Source organism: Brassica napus, chromosome C1 (assembly GCF_020379485.1).
Source record: "Brassica napus cultivar Da-Ae chromosome C1, Da-Ae, whole genome shotgun sequence".
Taxonomy (NCBI): Eukaryota; Viridiplantae; Streptophyta; class Magnoliopsida; order Brassicales; family Brassicaceae; genus Brassica; species Brassica napus.
Window position 1 is genome coordinate 9,248,596 of NC_063444.1, and position 22,178 is coordinate 9,270,773.

Here is a 22,178-nt window from a genome sequence, read left to right on the forward strand (position 1 = left end):
CACTATTTTTGTTTATTTATCTTTTTAAAATTTCAAAATTTAAATTTATTTTATAGATATTATATTCTAAATTTTGTAATATTTTTTTATATTCCATAAAGCAATATATACATGTACATATTTTGCTTGAAAAACCAATTCTTCTTATACAATTTTAAATATATAGAAAAATCATTTTTCGTTTTGTTAGGATTAGAGAAATTATTGATTTTTAATTAAATAATTTATTTTTGAAAAATTCAAATTTTATATTTTTGTTAATTTATATATTATAAAAGTCTCTATTAATTTTTTTATTTGATACCTTTTTGATATATTTTCTTTAATTGAAATTGTATATTACATAATTTTTATCTTACAAAACTTTTATTTTTCAAATAGTTTATATATTCATATAATTTATCTAATACTTACAAAATAAAACTTAGATGTATGAAACACATGATGAATTTCTTATATATATATATATATATATATATATATATATATTAAATATCTATTAAATTTTATTAATCTAAGAGTTTGCCACTTTTAGTTAAATAATTTTATTTTGTGGTTGCAATTTGTTATGTTAAATATTGCTATTAAATAATCAAATATATATATATAGATATATATATATATATATATATATTGATAATATGTTTTTAATGAGACTATAAAAACACTTGTTAACACATTTAGTTTTTTTAAAGAAAATTTAGCAGATTTTTTAATCAAGAGAATAGTACTAATGATTAACGAATTTTCCATGAAAACGGCATCAGTAATAACTTAATTTCTAACTGAATTCAAACATGATACTGATAATCGAGTTGATTCCATGATTATAAGTTATTCTATACCGGACCAGACTAACATTGTTTGCTTATTTCGTAGCTTTTATAAATGTTTTAGATTTATAATTACATAAAATCTGGTCGAGGTTGAAACCTACACATAAAGAAAACTCTTAATATGCATTATATTTCTCAACAAATCATTATTGAATTAATCTGTAGTAAAGTTTTTTTACCCAGGTAGTTTTCTCAAATTTCAGAAAATGATTTAATTAATTGATTTTCAATTCTCAGAAAATATATTAATTGATTTAAAAATCATGTTATGGCTTAATTCTTTTTTTATTGGTGTTATTGCCTAATACGTTATATCCTCACCAGTTTTATACATGTTAAATACAATAAATCATATATATATATATATATATATATATATATATATATACATATATATGTTTACAGTTTACACATACTAATAGTTCTGTTTTAAATTGTCACTATTCACTCAATGTCTCCAGATTTTGTTTATGTGAATACGACTCACGACTCATTTAGCCACATCTTCTTGATTCTCCATTAATCATATAAGGACAAGAGTTAAGAATAAGAGAGTCTTGGTTTTTAACTAGGCACCCTAAATTTAGCAAAAAAAAAAACTAGGCACCCTAAGGATTATGGTGTGTACAGATCTTCTGATTTTATTGTTACACAACTTTTGACACGTTGTTCTTATAATCTCACTCTTCTAAACCCGAAACGTATCTCGTCTTCATTTTTCACGCCCTAATAGCCTATATAAGTAGACACCCTCAAAAAAATCAAACCAACAACAACCATTATCATATAATTTAAGACTTGTATTTAGAGAGATATGGATTACTCTGGTCTTTTTGTTGAAGATGACAACCAAGTGAATGAAGAGAAGCCTCCAGCGCGAGTGTGTCCAAGGTGTAACTCAGACAACACCAAGTTCTGTTACTACAACAACTATAGCGCGTCTCAACCTCGCTATAAATGCAGGAACTGTCGTAGATACTGGACTCATGGTGGGACATTAAGGAACGTACCGATTGGTGGAAGTGGCCGTAAAATCAAACGTAACAGGTTAGACCAGCCTTCTTTTTCTCAGGTGATTTCTGTTGAGAACCAACAGGTTAATCATCACCAACCTTTATTACATGATCAAGAAACCAACGAGTTTGTTGGTTCTTCTTCTTCTTCTGCTGCTGTTGTTGGTGGGAACCATTTCGGTTCTTTGCCTGAGTGTCATGGTGATATGGTAACAAATGTGCCTCCATTTGGAAGTTTTCCACCAATGGAGGCCTTACATATCACTGATGTATCACTCCAACAAGGTTATTACGACGCTGGATCCAGTGATTTGATTGGAAACCCTTTGGTAAAACAATTAACTGGTGGATCTGTTGTTGTGAGCTCTGATCAAGAGGATCCAAACATGTGGAACCAGAGCTTCAACAACACTACAAACATGAACCACAATGCTAGTACGAGTGGAGGCAAGAGACATATATCCAAGCACTGATAACCTGAACGGAAGCAGAAACAAGTGCGTGTTTAGGACCCTCCTATCATTTGGACCTTCAGTATCAACCGTTATTCCCGTTTTTCTTATTCTTAAGCTAATAATGTTTCAGTTTTTATATTTTTGTGTTGGGTTTTTTTCTTAGTTATGAAAGTTTCATATTTGTGTCCAAAAAGATCCAGACATAAGATGTTTGTCTGATCTTTTTATATAATTATCTAGTCGTGATCATTTCGTTAATTTGCAATCTGTCTCGTAAGTCTTGATATCATATGCGAATGCGTTTTAGTCAAAAACAAAACAAAAAACTTGTAAGTGAAATGTTGACCCGATCGTAAACTACTTTTCAGGATCGTTAGCTAACATGCAAAATTTTTGTATGTTTTACAGGCTTCACAATCTTAATCTTATGGCCTTATATATATATATCTCTAATAGTCCAATATAAATGAAACTCATGTAATTTCGATATAATATAAGTGAAGCTCATTCATGCCACTTAGTTAGTTTTTAAAAAATTTGGATACTCTTGTAACTATGAAAGACCTTTTTGGCAGATATAATTTAATTTCCTTATACATTTAATTCCAGTTTTTCTTCTTTTTTCTAATGACTTCGTAGATATTGAATCATTTACGTATCAATATTCTATATGACTATCAAACAAGTAATAAAATGAGGATATAAGCCTTAGATAGAGTGTCCACGTAAGGGAAAATATCGGTCAATGAGAAACTATATTTTTGTCATGTCACCTTCTCTATTTGTTTTTACAAAATGATCCTTTACTTTTTACTTAAACAATTATAACCGAAAATATTTTTTTAGTGAAATATATTATTTATATAAATATAATTATATTTTTTATTTACATAATAGTTTGTAAAGAAATATTTAGTGTAAATAATATCATAATTTTATAAAATACTAAACTAAATTGAGTTGGTTTTCAACTTTCACAAATAAAAAGTATTATTTGTAAACTTAGAAAAGAATATATCAAGAATATTCTTTTACAGGAGAGAAAATAGAAAAATACATCGGAGATAAATTCATCTCTATTATGAAATTCTTCTATTTTAGAGAAAAAATAGAGGAATACATTGGAGATGGTCTAAGGCATGGCCGACGTAAATAATCGTTAGACCATGGCCGACGTAAATAATAGACGTTGAGATTTCAGCTTTTCTGATTCTTACAATTATAATGGTTCAATATAATTTGAATATTCTCTTTGCTTTATAATATAATGGTTTAAAAGTATTTTTTGTTTCACTATATAAATTGTTTTTATATTTAAATGTAACTTTATACTTATTGGATATTGTGTGGCCAATTAAATTATGTAAATTACTGTGTAATTGATTAAATTTATATACTAAATGACAGTTTTCTAAAGTAATAACTTTTAAATATTACAGATTTTAATTAAAACTGGAGGATATAAACCTCAGATAGAGTGTCCACGTAGGCGAAAATAATCGGCCAATGAGAAACTATATTTTTGCCATGTCACTTTCTCTATTTGTTTTTACAAAATGATCCTTTAACTTTTTACTTAAACAATTATAACCGAAAATATTTTTTTAGTGAAATATATTATTTATATAAATATAATTATATTTTTTATTTTCATAATAGTTTGTAGAGAAATATTTAGTGTAAATAATGTCATAATTTTATAAAATACTAAAATAAATTGGGCTGGTTTTTAACTTTCACAAATAAAAAATATTATTTGTAAACTTAGAAAAGAATATATCAAGAATATTCTTTTTAGGAGAGAAAATAGAAAAATACATTGGAGACAAATCCATCTCTATTATGAAATTCCTTTATTTTAGAAAAAAAAATAGATGAATACATTGGAGATGGTCTAAGGCATGGCCGACGTAAATGATCATGTTGAGGTTTCAGCTTTTCTGATTCTTACTATTATAATGTTTCAATATAATTTGAATATTCTCTTTGTTTTATATTTTTTTTTTTTTTTTTGAATTGAATGTTAAATTTAATTCAAAAGAAAAAATACCTTTTACAACTTTTCATATCATGTTTTTGAAAATATAAAAATACTAAGGATAAAAAATAAGCTTCTATCCCAACTCTCTTGACTCAAACCACATGATCATACCATCTTCATAGTCTCTATCACCCCTCCTACGGATAACAGTAAACTGATTTCTCATAGCCTTATCCAATCTCTTGATCAAAACTGGTGCGGTAACAGCAGATTCCCCATGTCTCCTCTTATTCCTCTCCCTCCAAAGTGTATGAATTGTTAACTGAAGGGCATATCTCACAGTGAAGAGTTTAACTTTACCCCAACCCGAGTCAGTTATAAGTCGAGTAATCCTTCCCCAGCAGTCTGTGTAATGATCATACATAACCCCCTTCATGAGAGCTTCCCATACCTGTGAAGAGTATGAGCATTCAAAGAACAGGTGCGTTAGAGTCTCCAAGGGCTCATTGCAGAAACTGCAGGATACATCGCCATTAGTATTCCAGCATTTCATTCTCTCCCCTGTTGCCAATCTTCCACGCATAGCAATCCAAGTGACAAAAGCATATTTAGGTGTCGCATGCTTGAACCAAACAGCTTTATACCAGTCACACAAGATATGATTTTCTCTAATGTTAATCCAAGTTTCCTTTGTAGAGAAACTACTCTTGAATTTACCTTTCCCATTTTTCCACATTGAGACATCATCAGCTTGAGTCCAAGTTCCTTTAAACTTCTCTATCTCCAGCTCAATCCTATTGAGCATAGACACTCTGTGATGCCTTCTTCTATGATTTCTACATTCCTCCACTGTTGCATTAATGGATATACCCATGTCAATATAGCTTCCATCACGCACAATATCCTTCATACACCCCAGCGAGCTCCAAGTTTCATGCCAAAAAGAAGTTCTCCTGCCATTACCCACTTCAACCCTGTAGAATTGTTTTGCTTGCTCTCTGCTTTTCAAAATTTTCCTCCACATCCAAGAGCCATTATGCGTGCTATCCTTTATCGTCCATATAGACCCTTTTCGAATGAGATAAATTTTTACCCAATTCACCCAAAGCGAATGAGCAGACAGAACTCTCCATACCAGCTTAAGACAACATACTTGATTGACTTCTTTCAAAGGTCTTATCCCCAATCCACCCTCCCGCTTCATCTTACATACATCCTCCCAAGAAACTTTAGCCTTTCTACCATTTAGCTCAGGACCAGACCACAAGAAAGCAGAACATATCCTTTCCACTTCCTTAATACACCCGCTAGGCAATCTGAAAGCAGCCATCCAGAAGTTTGCCAGACTCATGATGACTGAATTTATAAGCTGTAGGCGGCCAGCGAAAGAAAGAAATCGATTCCTCCAAGTACCTATCTTCTTTTTTATCTTCTCGATCAGAGGCAGAAAGTCAGAGACAGTCATATGCTTAGTTAGAAGCGGCAAACCAAGATATCGAACAGGGAGTCTTCCAGTAGCAAAGCTGAATTGCCTGGAAATATCATCTCTTCTCTGATCTGCTCCAGCCATGAACAACACAGATTTCTCTTTGCTGATTTTCAAACCACTCATCCTGTCAAACCTCTCAAACACCGTAAGGATTCCTTCAACTGAACTTCGAGTACCATCAGCAAAGATCATTAAATCATCAGCAAAACATAGATGAGTAAGCTCAAGATTTTTGCACTTCGGGTGATAGCCTATGCTTCCGTTTCGAGCTGCTTCATCCAGTAACTTTGACAGCACATTCATGCATATCACAAACAGATAAGGCGACAGGGAACATCCTTGCCTCAATCCCCTACTACTCTGAAAATATCCCGCAAGTTCACCATTAACTTGTACTGAGAAGGAAGCCGAAGTGATGCATAAAGTTATCCAGCTTATAAACTTTTCAGGAAGACCCATAGCTTTCAAAGTATTGATCAAAAACGGCCACTGGACAGAGTCAAAAGCCTTGGATATATCTATCTGCATAGCGCATCTAGCAGAAACATCCTCTTTGTGATAATCCTTTACCAATTCCGTGGCAAGAAGGACATTCTCCATCAGTAAACGCTCTTTTATGAATGCAGACTGGTTAAGAGAAATGCATTTAGGCAGTATACTCTTCAATCGGTTAGCAATGATCTTCGAAATTACCTTATATAATACGTTGCAGCAAGAGATAGGCCTGTAGTCTTTCATCATTCTCGCCTCTTCTTTCTTGGGTATGAGAGCCAATATTGTGGAGTTTAAACCCTTAGGTAAAAAACCCTTCACAAAAAATGACTGAACTGCCTTAGTAACATCCTCTCCAATCACTGCCTATGATTCTCTAAAGAATTCCATAGTGAAACCATCCGGCCCTGGTGATTTATAACCAGGCATACCAAACAGAACATCCTTAACCTCCTCTCTTGTAACTTCCCTCTGCAGCTTCACACAATCTGCCTCACTACACTGGAAAACCAGTAGCTCCTTCAAAAAATCAACCGACGCACCTTCAAAATCCATTGGCTTCATCGTCATAAACTCAGCAAAAAACTTTTCAGCTTCAGTCTCGATCTCCTCATCAGTCATAGCGATAGTTCCATCAGCACGAAGAATTTCATGAATGGCATTTTGTACTTCTCTAATCATGACTGAGCTATGGAAGAACTTATTATTACCATCTCCCACATCCAACCAATGAACCTTTGATCTTTGCTTCAGAAAATCCTCTTCAATATCAGCCAATCTCTTCCATTTCTCCTCCGCAACTCCTTCAACTCTGATATTCTCCGCACTGGGGTTCTCCATTGTTATCTGCTGTTTCATACAAAGCTCCTTGAAAGCTTCCTTCGTTCGTCTTGGCAAATCCCCCAACTTTCTTTTACTTAGCTCCCGTAATGGTTGCTTTAACGCCTTCAGTCTTTTAGTTAACATGAACATAGCTGATGTAGAAACATATAAATCTTCATATTCCTTCCAATTATCCTCCATAAGTGGAATGAATTCTGGCATACGCGCTATTGCATTTGTGAACTTGAAAGGTTTACGCTTTGGAGCTTCTACCCTCTTTAGATGAATGCGACAGCGCAAGTGATCCGAGCAACCCCCCGATTCAAAAACACAGTAAGCTCCCGAGTTGTTAATCCAATCCTCATTCACAAGAACTCTATCCAGCTTCTTGCATATCACACCCTCTTCCCTTTTATTACACCAAGTATATCTTGGCCCTTGATACCCCATATCCGTAAGCTGACACATATTTACTACCTCTTGAAAATCCCTCATACCCAATGGTATTCTTGGCGAGTCTGCAAATCCCGAATGCTCTTCCCCCTCTAAAATCTCATTATAATCTCCCATCAGAATCCACTTCCTGTTTCTGAACATTTGTGCCTCTCCATGACTCCTTAAATCATTCCATAAATCTTTTCTTTCCTCCATACTGTTGAGAGCATAGATAAAAGAACAGAAAAACTCACCCTTCTCCCCTGGTAATAACACAGAACAAGTAATAATCTGTGCACTTTTAAACACCGGAGTCATTCGAACCTCTTGCTTCCACACAACCCACAGTCTCCCCAATCTGTTAAACTCATAGTTTGCCATAAAATTCCAATCTTTAAAAACATTCTCCACAATCCTTCCCGCCTTGCTCTCCCTCACTCTTGTTTCAATAAGACAACCAAAAAGAAATGAGTACTCCCTTAACCAGCTTTTCACCACCTCTTGCTTAGTTGGCTTATTGAAACCCCTTATATTCCAGAAAAAACCTGTCATATATGGTTTTTCCGAGAACCCCTTCTCATATCTTTCATATGATCTGAAGCCTCTGGAATTACCACCCTATGATTTGTCTTCGACAGTCTCGGTAAGATCTGTCTTGCTCTGCCCTTCTTACTTGCCTCCACACTATCCTCAATCCTACTTTGAAATATATCCTCCTCTTCTTCAGTTCCTACTTCTTCACTTTCCTCTATATCCTCTGTTGCTATTGCTTCACCCTTCTCATTCGTATTACTCAACGCCGCAAATCGAGAAGGTGTAGCAATACTCTCTTGATCATATTTTAGACTCTGCGGTTTTAGAGTCCTCCTAACCTCTCCAGAAACTTTTTTCCATTCATTAATCTCCCCATCTTCTAGAATAGATTCTTTACTCGTTCCTTCCACCAAGCTCGTCCTCTCTTTACTACCACCACTCAAACTCATCACCTCATCATGTCCTCTCTTATCTTTCTCCAAAGCAATCTGTACTATCTCTGTATCAACATTCCCCTTCATCACAGTAGCAGCAACTGGAGTTTTTGGACTTTTTAGCTCCTCACCCATTACCATCTTCTTTACTTTGCAAAAAGTCTCATAATGACCCCATTTGCCGCAGTTTATACACCGAGGAGGCAGCCCTGGATACGCAAAATCAACCTCTACCTTCTCACCTTGAATTATGAAATCAATCCTTTTAGGCAACTCCTTTAACAAGTCTGCCTTAACTAATATCTTTGCAACCTCAAAGTTAGTACATGCAAGCGTTTCTGGATGCAAGTGATCAGGGATTCCCACTGCACTTGTCATGAAACTCAAACCCTTCCAAGAGTACATGTTGAGTGGCACATTCGTCAGATGAACCCATAATGGAATCAAGCTTTCATTTGGATCAGCAACATCAGGTGACCATCTCGCAACAACCATCTGCACTCCCGCTACATTCCACATTCCTCTCCGCAAGACCTTCTCCTTTATCCTCCCATTTGTGATTCTAATCCTCATTGTTCTCTCATCCATTTCAATCACATCCAACTTCTGCGATTTCTCCCCATAAGCCCAGATTTTATTGACAATCATGTGGACTTTCGCGATGTGAGGCGCTGTGTCCAGGAACCTCGCAATCACAAAATCCTCCCAGAGTGGATTAGGCTGCTCCATAATCTCCGCAGGGACCTCAACCGAGTGCTTCCCTTCCTTCACCGAAATGTCTATTTCATATTTCTTCAAAACTTGTTTCTCTTGTGCTACTGATACCCAGGATTTCCCCCCTAGACGAATCACAGGAGGAGGATCTGCCGGAACCTCCTTCGGATCCATCTCAGCTTCCGCCATGGACGACAGAGATCGTAGATCGCGTTATTGACTCGTCGAAGGGAGGTGATATATGAATTTCCTTTGTTTTATAATATAATGGTTTAAAAGTATTTTTTGTTTCACTATATAAATTGTTTTTATATTTTTACGTAATTTTATATTTATTGGATATTGTGTGGTCAATTAAATTATGTATATTACTGTGTAACTGATTAAATTTATATATTAAATGACAATTTTCTAAAATAATAACTTTTAAATATTACGGATTTTAATTAAAACTGATTACATTTTGAAACAAATAGAGTAATCTATAAACTAACTCTATATAGATATGAAGACAAAATTGTAAAGTGGTCTCACCTTAAATTTCTCTCATTCTATGCATTCCTAATTGGAAGGAGATAATCAACATCTAATATTATGTTACTCACAGTATATTAGAAATGGTCGTACCGTAAACCAATTAAGGATGATGTAAGGAAGACATAAAAAATGTATTTCCAGTTATCACAAATATAGAATCAATTGACAACAACTTAATTATGTCCAGCATAGGACAACAGTGAAGAGTTTCCATACCTTTTAACATTATAATATCTCACTATATTAGTGGCTAAATCAATTTTCTCTAGCACAAATACTCACTTCATTCTTGGAGTTTAAACTTTTCTATCTGATGATATTAGTAGTTTGATCCCAAAAAAAAGAAACGGTCGAACTGTACATTGTAATTGGAGAAATAAAACAAACAAAAATTAACCGAAGACTTTTAAGGTATATGAAACAAAACTTGGAAATATCAATTCTCTGCAGTTAAAGAATAAGACAATAAAATTGAAAAAATACAAAATAAAATAAAAAATATACACAGAAAGAAAGATTTAGTAAAACAAAATCATAATATAATTTTTATAATTGATAGTGCTCAGTTACACTAAAAATACTAAATTTACAACATACATAGTTTTATTTACATCTTTAAACCTATTATCTAATTAAAATGATTCTAAAAAAAGTGACAGCATGAAGGGTTAGAAAATATACGATAAAATATAATACATAACGTTAAAAATACAGTATCACTGATCACTAAAAAATCATGTTAGTAGTAATAAAAATGAAATGACAACACATTTATTAAAACCATAGAACGACATGCAACAAGGTGTTATTAAATATATAAACTAAAAAATAAATATGCTCAACGTAAACACACATAAAAATGAGACATCATATTTGAATATATTTAAATAAATAATTTTAAATATATTATATTCTTGATAATTTTAAAATTACTTAAAAAGAAACTAAATTATTAAAAAATTAATATACAAATAAAACTAAAGCAATATTTTGGAACGACAAAATAATAAATGAATAAAAAATATATTATGTTAATAAAATAGATTTTAGATTTTAAAGACTTTTTTTTGTCAGCAAAAAACAGACTCATATAGATTCTGTAAACCAAACTGCTAGCTCTGCATCCATATGGACAACAAAAGAGGGTTGCTTTCTTGCACTGCGTGCTAGATTGTCCGCCCTTGAATTATGCGTCCTTGGTATATGGATGAGTTCTGAGCTGTGGAAACTGCTTTGTAGGACCTTGATGTCTTCCAGATAACTTGCAAATGCAGGCCATTCTTCAGGTTCATAAACCATATTCACCAATTGAGAACAATCTGTCGCAAAAGTAAATGTAAATTGTCTTAAATTCTTCATACATTTCATCCCCAAATAAGTGCCTCTATTTCCGAATGAAGGGGTGATTGACTCACTCTAGTGTTCCTCGCTCCCATCAAACCAGCAAAACCTTCCAAAGTACTGTACCACCCTTGTCCTGAATATCTATCATTTTCTTTCCATGATCCATCTGTATAACATCATCTACCAGGAATAGTTGGTACTATCGTATTCACTACTGATCTTGCCTGAGCAGCTCGCTGTGTATGGGCAATTTGCGCCTCGGCCCAAAGCACCGACTTTGTTTCTGCCAACTTAAGGGTATCTCGGGGATCAATATCCAAATTACTAAATAACTTATTGTTCCTTCCTTTTCATATATACCATAGAATCCATGCAAAATGATGATCTTCCATTGCCAGAGAAACTCTCCAAAATAAATGATCCATATTTGCAAAAAATTATTGACATGGAAAAATATCTGGATTTGACGGGATCCGTGAGAGCGCCCAGACCTGAATTGCCGGTGGACATTCAAAGAAGACATGGTTTATGGATTCTTCAGGTGCTCCACATCATGCACAAGTCATGTCCCCTTGGATTCCTCGTGATCATAGATTTTTCTTTACCGCTATGCAACATGTTACCAGTTGCCAAAGAAAATGTTTTAACTTAGGTGGGCATTGCACTTTCCAGCAGTATGCTTTCAACAACGAAACTGAAGGACCATACTCTGGCAGTGTCCTCTCTCTATCTGGATACACTCGCTCCATCTCATAACCAGTTTTAACCGTGTATCTCCTATTTTTCGTGAAATGTCATCCATCCCGATCTGCTGTCTGAATTCGGCTTAGAGGTATACTCTCAATAATTTGCACATCTTGCGGGTCCACCAACGTCCTAATAACCTGTGAATTCCATGTTCTTGATGTTTCATCAATAAGAGAATCCACTGTAAGATCCGGGTAAAGTTTATGTTGATTTTTGTTTGCTGGTCTCGGGCGAGTGGATGGGATCCAGGGGTCATTCCATACTGAAATAGATGATCATGATCCTACCATTTTGATTAGTCCTTTGCTAACCAGAGATCTAGCTGAGACAATACTACGCCAGCCATAAGATGACGAGTACGATCTAATAGGTTCCAGGGGTGATGCATTCCTGAAATATCGTCCTTTGAACACTCGGGCAAATAAAGTGTTCGGTTTCTCAATTAATCTCCATAATTGTTTCCCAAGCATAGCCGTGTTGAAGTCTGTGAGGTCTTTAAAACCCAACCCTCCTTCATCTTTAGGCGCATAGAGTTTATCCCATGATTTCCAATGCATTCCTCTAGTGCTCCCCCTTGGACTCCACCAAAACTGTGCTACTGCACTCGTCAGTTTTTTAATAATTGTTTTCGGAATCCGGAAACAACTCATTACATGGTTTGGCAGAGTTGTTACCACCGATTTTATAATCACCTCTTTACCCCCTTTAGTGAAAAACTTGAAAGTCCAGCCATTGACTCTATTATTCAATCTCTCTTGAACAAAACCAAATACTTGTACCTTTGAACCTCTCAAACTCTCAGGTATTCCTGAATATGATCTCATGCCACCTAGGTTCTGTATTCCCAGAATATCCCGCATATCTTGTCTTAAGTCTTCCTCAATCTTATGTCCAAATTGGATCGATGATTTTTCAAAATTTATCTGTTGACCTGATGTCACTTCATATTCCTAAAGAATCCTAAGAATAGTCTGACATTCCTCTCTTTTAGCTTTACAGAAAAAAAGCTATCATCTGCAAAGAGTAAATGAGAAATCGGGGGACAAGCCCTAGCAACTTTTATACCCGTCAGATGTTTCTCCCTCTCCGCCTTTTTAATATTCGTTACCAACGCTTCCGTACACATAATAAATAGATAAGGAGATAAAGGATCCCCCTGACGACGCCCCCGCTGCGGAATAATATTTCCTTTTGGTTGTCCATTTAGTAACACTCTATACTGGACTGAAGAAATGCATTCCATCATCAGTTTTATCCAATGATTATCAAAACCCATCTTAGAAAGAAGTTGTTGAATAAAGATCCATTCAACTCTATCATAAGCTTTACTCATGTCTGTTTTTATAGCCATAAATTTATCCTGACACGCTTTACTCATGTCTGTTTTTAAAGACTTCTAATTCATGTAATGTTACAAAATTCAAAATTTGTTTATTACAATTAATATTTTACCATTAGATATATTAAAATAATATTCTAGATCGATATTTAATTGTTAGTTTTTAACTATTACACGTAAAAAAATATTATTAAGTACGTTTTTTTTTTGAAAAGGGGGTTTTATATTTTAAGTAGGTTATTGGAGTACTTTTTATTTTCGTGAATTTATTCGAGATGAGATTCCGATCTTTTAAACTAAGATAATTTATGTTCTATACATAATTATATTTTTTTTACATAACTCGAAAATCTCAGACTTGATTCTTCATATTTTATTAATTAATTGTGTTACATATAATAGAAATACTTACTTCAAACTAAAAATAAAAAAAAAAATCAAATTTAAAAATTAGTTATATATAATTTAATATACAAAAATTCACATACAAATAAAAATGATAAATGTAACAAATTTAAATATATGAGAAAGGATCTTGTAATGATAAAAACAAAGCAGGGTTAATATCTGAAACTACCATAATAATATCTTATTATATATTAAATATTAAATAAAATAAGTCAATTTACAAAAAAAAAATTACATATACATCAAGAAGACTACAAAAGTCAATAAGTCCAATTAAATTGTATGTTTTCTAAAATTGATTACGAATCAATGATGTAATAAAATAAAATAATAAAAAAATATTTTTTTATATAATATTATTCAGTTCAATATAACTCACGCGTAGCCTGAAACAACACATGTGTCTAAAGCTAGTGAATATCATATCTCCAATTTCTAATGGTTGTTAAAAATGTGTATGGATAATTAACTATAAATATAACATAATTTTTGCCAAATAAATATAACAGAAATAGATAAAAGTAACATATATAGACCAAATTGTTCTCTCAGATTTCCTAGAGCCAAAGGCCATTTATATGATATTTAAAAAAAATCTTTTATGAAAAATATGAAAAAATCTTAATGTTGACAAAAAAATGATATTTAAGAAAATCTAAAACTATACCAAGGACATAGAAAACTCCCAGATTTTGCTGACAGACACGTGGATACGACCACTTACAGTTTACCACAAGTTTAGACGCGGAAAAGCCTTCTTTTGTCAGTCATCGATTCCGACAAAGAAAGATATGACAGGTTTCCACAGTTCATTTGACACGTGCATATTAACTCTTTTACTAAATTTATTTATTTATTTTTGTTAATATTTTCTTTTTTTGGGTGTATTGAATCTGTAATTTGAAGTATTTTGATTTTTAATGAATATGTAGATGATTGCAGGAGAATTAGAGAATTTCGTGTGATTTTTGTTAAAACATTCTAGGATCTCAACTAAAACAGTGAGATTTGAATTTTTATTTTTATAACTAAGAAACTCTCCTCAAACACTCTAGAAACAATTAAAATATTCTAAAATCTCCAACTTAAATTTTGTTCAATAACATTGGATTTCAGAGTGTTTTATGAAATGACAAGTTCAATAACATTGGATTTTAAAGTGTTTTTTTTTAAATACATTTTTTTTTTGCTAACCGAGTATTCTGGCCCCACCGAAGTGGTCCAGACTAGAGACCGAAGTGAGCATGGACGCTCTCAGGGCGTCACCATGTGGCTCACCGTGTAACGGTCTTCGGTCTCGGATGCTGCAGCCCACATGTAAATTCTGCAGTGGCCAAGGCTCGAACCCAGGGACGGGCACTCCAGCTGGAGCTCCTATACCACTAGACCAAAGCAACTTGGTTGTTTTTTTTAATACATATTTAAATAATAGTGGATTTATCATTTTAATACAAATCACTTGAAGCTCTTACTTGAATACACTCCCCTTTCTTAACTTCATTTTCTATCCCTATATATATTGAGAAGTTGGCAAACGCATCACTATTTTCTCTCTTAGTTACAATTTTCTTACTTGTTATCTCATTGTTTTATTGCATGTAATTCGTGAGTAAGCAGTTAGTCACACCTTATGAACGTTTTGTTCAAGAAGAGGTTATAGAGAAATCCAGGAGTATTAATTTTAATGTTTTAAAAATTTTTGAAACGTAAACTAAAAATTACTCTTTAAAAGAAGTAAACTAAAATTACTCGTGACAAAATCAATTAAGACGTATAATACACGTGTCCATTGCATTTAATAACAAAACCCCTTGTTCGGAAACTCGCTAGGCGTAACGCGTGCGGCTGATCAGCGCCTAGCGAGTTATCAAAAAATCGGAAATAAATCGGGGAGTACTCGGGGATTTTTAATAGGGTTTTAATTTTCAATAATACATATACATTACTTTTGTGGATTCCAAATATTATTATAGTTTAGGTTAATGGGCTGCGTTACTCCATTTGGACCTGCCAAAACATGATTTGACTAAAAAATGGTAATATTTTATAATTTTTATTTATTTTGTTTTGTAAAATACGAAAAAGATGCAGATGTCGTCATTTTCTTTCCTTCTGCAACCAAACCTTCGAATCCATGGTTCCCAGTTTATTCTTTATTTTGTTTTCACTTGCTTTTCTTGATTTGTATACTACAATTACTTGAGATCTACAAATACTAACAATTTTTCAGAAATCTTTTAGGTTCCAAAAACAACATTACGCAGCCGCCTAACATTATACCACGTTCTCGGCGGTTAAAATACGGGCTACAGTAGAATGCATCCGAATTGGCCAAACTCGCCACGGTGACTACCCGCTTCACGATTTTGCGGACGATTACTCGGCAACTCGCCCGCTTTTTAGAACAAAGACAAAACCTATTGACGGTACAAAACGTCAAAACAGATGCCCTTGGACGTAGGCGATACACACCATCATCTACATATATATATATATGAGCTTCATATCTCAAGCGTTCCATAAATAAACCAAGAGACCTCAATCATTCCTTTAATTTCTTTACACACCGTTCTTGTTAAATACTTATTTGACATCACAAGAAATGGCTACTTCACGTCTAGCAAGGTTTGTATCAGAAGTGGCTCCGCCTCAATTCGTGACGGTGATGAGGAGGCATAGAGCAGCGAAGCAGAAGCTAGACACAATCAAAGAAGAAGAGTATAAAGATGATTGTTTCAGTGGTGGGATGATGATGACGATGATGTCTAATAAGATGGCATCATCTCATCATCATGCTTATTCTTCCTCCTCTACTTCGGTTTCCAGTTCTGGATCTACTTCTAAGAGTTTTCACGTTGACGTTCGAAGATCTTTTTCTGTCTTCGAGAACTAAGATCTTTTATGTACTCTAGAGATATATTTTGTATTGATCGGGTCGATATTTTTGTGTGAACCCGTTTCTTTATATGATTTGCTTAAGATTCGTACCTTCTAATTATATTATCTAAAAGGTTCGAACCTTTGACATGTGTATGACGGTATCTCTTAATGCTCAGTTTACATATTGTAAATTTCAAAACCAAGTTTCAATAAGGAAGAAGAAGATAAATAAAAAGTAGTTGAATTTTTTTTTTAGAAGTTTCAATAAGGATGTTATTTTGTAGAAATGAACATCGGTTTTCTTGGTTTATATAATTGGTTGTTGGATAATGATTATACTGTATAGTCATGCATATTCGAATATCTAGATTATAGTATTCAGATTATATTTAAAATTGCTTGTCTTAAACTACAATAGCACCGATCTAAGTACTGAAATTTCCGGTACAGACACTACAAGAAAACAGCAGCATACTGAGGGAAAAAATTGTCGGTATGTCGTCGGAATAACGCTATTCCGACGACATACCGACGAAAAAAGTCCTCGGAAATAACTCCTCGGAAATTCATCTTTCCTCGGAAATCCCTCGGAAATTTCCGACGGAATTCCGAGGAAATGAATTTCCTCGGAATATTTCGAGGACTTTTTTCGTCGGAAATTCCTCGGAATATTCCGAGGAATATGTCGTCGGAATATTCCGAGGGATACACTTCCTCGGAATATTTCCAAAATTCAAAAAAAAAATTATAAATTTATTTTTTTAAATTGAAATTCAAAAATATAAAATTAAAATTGAAATAGAAAACATATTTAAAATACAAAAAATAATAAAATAGTTTTTATAAATAAAAAAATGTTTTATAAATACAAAATTAGTTTTAATAAATATAAATATTTTTATAAATATGAAATCATCTTTTTATAAATACAAAATAGTTTTTATAAATACAAAAAAAATAATAAAATAGTGTTTATAAATAAAAAAAATGTTTTATCAATACAAATTTAGTTTTAATAAATATAAATATTTTTATAGATATGAAGTCATCTTTTTATAAATACAAAATAGTATTTATAAATACAAAAAATAATAAAATAGTGTTTATAAATCAAAAAATGTTTTATAAATACAAAATTAATTTTAAAATATGAAATCATCTTTTATAAATCCAAAAAACGAATTTATATACAAAGAACGTTTTGTATATTTAAAAATAGTTTTTATAAATACAAAAATAAAAAAAAATAGTGTATATAAATCAAAAAAATGTTTTATAAATACAAAATTAGTTTTAATAAATATAAATATTTTTATAAATATGAAATCATCTTTTATAAATCCAAAAATCGAATTTATATACAAAAACGTTTTGTAAAATCGAATTTAGATAAACGTTTTGTAAATACAAAAATAATAAACAATTTATAAAAAAAATTCTAAATCAATTCAACACAACCAAATCACAATTCTAAACCTATTACACAACAAATAACAATCCTACCCAATCACCCTAACAAAAATCTATCAAAAAACTTCTAAAATCATCAAATCTACTTAAAAACCTAACAAATATGACCTAAGAGAGTGGGATAAGGTCCTTACATGATTTGTAAAGGAATGGAAAGGATTCGCCGGAGAGATCGTCGCGAGAGAAGGTGGAGAACGCCGGAAGGAGAGAGAGATCGCCGGAGAGGAAGAAGAGAGAAATGGGGAAGAAGAGAGAAATGGGGAAGAAGAGAGAAATGAGGAAGAAGATGCGGTTCGAGTTTATAAAACCTTGGGTCTGACGGATATTTTCCGTCGGAATTCCCTCAGTATTTTCAATTTCAATTTTCGCGAAATATTTGGCGGCTTGTTTGCCCGGTTAAATGAAAATATTCCGAGGAAATTCCGACGGCCACTTAAATATCCGTCGGAATTTCCTCGGAATATTTTCATTAATTCGAGGAAAAAGAATATCTTGTGCATGTATTTCTATTAATTTATATTGTTCCTCGGAATTTCCTCGGAATATTCCGAGGAAATACCGAGGAACTAGTGTTTGGGGTTTCAAAACATCAATTTTTTTTGCCGTATTTCATTTCTTATACAATTGTAATGCATACCATTGAAGATTCTTTGTATAGATGAGCATAAACCATGAAATAACAAATTTCAAAACGAATTGTAAGTATTCCCTTTACCGTTCATTAAAGTGTATAAGTGTTTCTCTTATGTTGTGGGGATTTCGTTCATACAATCGAAAAAGTGTTTATTATAGGGTAATGAACAAATTTTTGACTTCATAATGAACGTAAGACACTTAATAAGGGTTATATAGGTGTTATTCAAACCGCAAAACGTTGTTTTCGGTTTAAAAACCCTATTTCCTCGGAATTTCCTCGGAATATTCCAAGGGAATTCCGAGGAAACCCTTTTCTTCCTCAGAATTTCCTCGGAATATTCCGAGGAAATTCTGAGGAACTAGTGTTTGGGGTTTCAAAATCTCGAATGTTTTTTTATAAACGGATCGATCGATGTATTTATGTCCAAAAACGCATCGATCGATCACTAAGATGGACCAAAGCGTAACTATGTGATCGATCGATGAGATTATCCCATCGATCGATCAAGGATATCAAGTGTTCCTCGGAATTTCCTCGGAATATTCCGAGGAAATTCTGAGGAACTAGTGTTTGGGGTTTCAAAATCTCGAATGTTTTTTTATAAACGGATCGATCGATGTATTTATGTCCAAAAACGCATCGAGCGATCACTATGATGGACCAAAGCGTAACAATGTGATCGATCGATGAGATCATCCCATCGATCGATCAAGGATATCAAGTGTTCCTCGGAATATTCCGAGGAAATTCTGAGGAACTAGTGTTTGGGGTTTCAAAATCTCGAATGTTTTTTTATAAACGGATCGATCGATGTATTTATGTCCAAAAACGCATCGATCGATCACTATGATGGACCAAAGCGTAACAATGTGATCGATCGATGGGTATATGTCCAAAAACGCATCGATCGATGACTAGTTCGTCGGAATTTCCTCGGAATATTCCGACGGATTGATGTTTCCTCGGAATTCCGTCGGTATATTCCGAGGAAATTCCTCGGGAAATTCCGAGGATTTCATTTTCCGTCGGAATGTCCGTCAGAATACCGATGTTTTCTTGTAGTGAGATTACAATAATTGATTTTTTTTTTCCACATATATCTACCATTTCTTCTAAACTGGCCACAAATGGAGACCTGGTACATCGAAGCCAGATCAGATACCAGCCAACCATATATTGCTATCTACAATAACACTATTGGCCACAAATAGAGACCCGGTACGTCGAAGCCAGATCAGATACCAGCCAACCATATATTGCTACCCACAATAACACTATTGCCTATCAACCAGACAAATAGTGTTATGTACAATACCACAAGTGCCTATAGACTTAGAAGTATATCTCAATTGTATATCCTCAACCATATACATTATAATTCTCAAATCGCATATTCTCATATACAAATACATATGTGTTCTTCCTTTCTCAAAATTAACCACTATAAGTCTCCAAGAAATTATTTAGATGTTGTTGTCAATTTCAATAATAAAAATTTATTAGATCTATAATAGATTGTTATTTATGTATTTTGTCTATTTCGAAAATGGATTATTTGTTTAAATATGTTTCTATTATGGTTGAACATCTACTATCTAATTATTGGTATTGTTTTATATTAAGTATGGTCATTGATCACAATTTGTATAATTTTAAATTATAGAAAAAAATTAAAACAAAATTTATATAGAGAAAACTTAAAAAGTGCATACGTGTGCGCTCATACTCTCTTTCATAATAAACACTAATAATTTATGTTTATTTTAAATTAGCATATTAAACTAAAATTTTCCTTAATTTTGTTTTGTATATTAGTTAACTCATTTTATCATATCTTCTCTCTTTTCATATACACCCAAGAGTTGAAGAGCCTTGCTTTTTTTTTACTATGCTTAGCCTAAGGTTTATGGTGTATAGATAGATAGATATTCTGATTTTATTAGTGCACAATCTTTGACACGTTTGGCTCATAGTCTTACCCTTCTACAATCCAAACTTAACTCTTCTTCAATTTCCAGCTCCCAAGAGCCTATATAAGACACCCTCACGGCCTCACAACACCAACAAAATTACAACAACAACAAGAAAACTAATTGGTAGCTGTTAGAGAAATGGAGAACTTGAATGTTTGCGTGAAAAGACACACTCAATTGAATGAAGAGAAGCTTCCGCTGCGAGTGTGTCCAAGGTGTAACTCAAAGAACACCAAGTTCTGTTACTACAACAACTACAGCGTGTCTCAACAAATACAATAACTGTCGCCGATACTGGACTGATGGGCGAGCTCTAAGGAACATACCGATTTTTGGAAGTGGCCGTAAAATCAAGCGTACACAAAGAGACCAACCTTCTGTTGAAATCCAACAAGTTAATCATCACCAACCTTTCTCACATGTTCCAAAAAACCAATGAGTTTGTTGGCTGTTGGGAACCAATATGGTTCTTTGCCTTAAATGGTGTTTCCATTTCGAAGTTTCCACCAATAGATCGCTCAGATTTCCATAATGGATCGTTTCAGCTAGATAATTACGACTTGGATCCAATGTTTCTATTGGTAATCCTTTGACCAACCAATCTATTGGTGGATCTGTTGTTGTGAGCTCTTGTCATAACGCTTACCGCAAAGTAGAGGATAAGAACAAGTGGAACCAGAGCTTTAACAACATTCTGAACATGAATCATAATGCTAGCACCAGTGGAAGCAGAGGATCTTGGGGCACTGATCACATGAACAAGAACGACGGCAAAATCATTAATGATGGTCTAACAACCGTGTGTTTAAGTTTTCTTACCATTTGTAGAAGCGTGGTCTATAAATCCTTAGAGCATGATTAACGCTGAGATAGAGTCTCCACGGTTTCATAGGAAAGTTTTTTGGTTTTTTTTTCGTCTGATTAAAAAAAAAAAATTAAAAAGCGAACCAATCGCGGATCGGCACGTATCAGTGGAACCACCGAACAGTGCAAGAAACAAGTGAAGGTCGGTCTTTATATCACAACCTTATGAACCCGATTTTTAAAAATTAGTGGGATCCACCCAATATTTTATTAGTTTTTGCTAAGGACTCTATTGCTAAGAACTCCGTTAATGATGGTCTTAGCCGTATATACCCGTTTTGTTTTTCTTAATAAAGTTTAATATGTTTCAATTTCTTATGTCTTTTACCTCAAATAAAATATTATCGAATCTAAAGTACTAAAATGTCTGATCCATATAACTATAAATTAATATGTTTTTACAGCAATATTGTTTAATTGTCAGACTGCATATAAATATTGATTATTTCCCACATCTAATAATACACATCTTCTACTAAACCGGACACAATTCACTAAACCTCCAAACCAGACCCAGCACCAAAAAATTCTCGAGTAGATGTCCCATATTTTTGACTTTAACCATCATCACTTATATTTGTAAAAAAAATAAAAAATAAACCGAAATCCATATCATAATAAACCGAGTAAATTGAACTTCTTGTTTGATCTACATGTTTCATTTAACAAAAAAACATAACTATAACCAGATTAGAGAAAAAAAATTATACCATTGATGATTTGGTTTTAACACTTTATAAACTCATTAGTTTAAAATATCATAATCACGAAATA

At 33.3% G+C, this 22,178-nt stretch overlaps 2 protein-coding genes and 1 pseudogene across 2 annotated transcripts; 2 read left to right on the top strand and 1 right to left on the bottom strand.

Annotated features, from left to right (window-relative positions):
- Positions 1-1,268: 1,268 nt before the first annotated feature.
- Positions 1,269-3,184, top strand: LOC111212200 (dof zinc finger protein DOF4.4-like). The gene has a single exon (XM_022713644.2). It carries the CDS (start codon positions 1,651-1,653, stop codon positions 2,320-2,322), a length of 672 nt encoding a protein of 223 aa, XP_022569365.2. The 5' UTR covers positions 1,269-1,650; the 3' UTR covers positions 2,323-3,184.
- Positions 3,185-6,632: 3,448 nt separating this feature from the next.
- Positions 6,633-9,394, bottom strand: LOC125579778. The gene is made up of 2 exons (XM_048743623.1): positions 8,197-9,394; positions 6,633-8,068 (listed from the first exon to the last, which is right to left on the bottom strand). Exons 1-2 carry the CDS (start codon positions 9,392-9,394, stop codon positions 6,633-6,635), a joined length of 2,634 nt encoding a protein of 877 aa, XP_048599580.1.
- A 10,268-nt stretch (positions 9,395-19,662) lies between these two features.
- LOC111212203 lies at positions 19,663-21,803 on the top strand (annotated as a pseudogene).
- Positions 21,804-22,178: the final 375 nt, after the last annotated feature.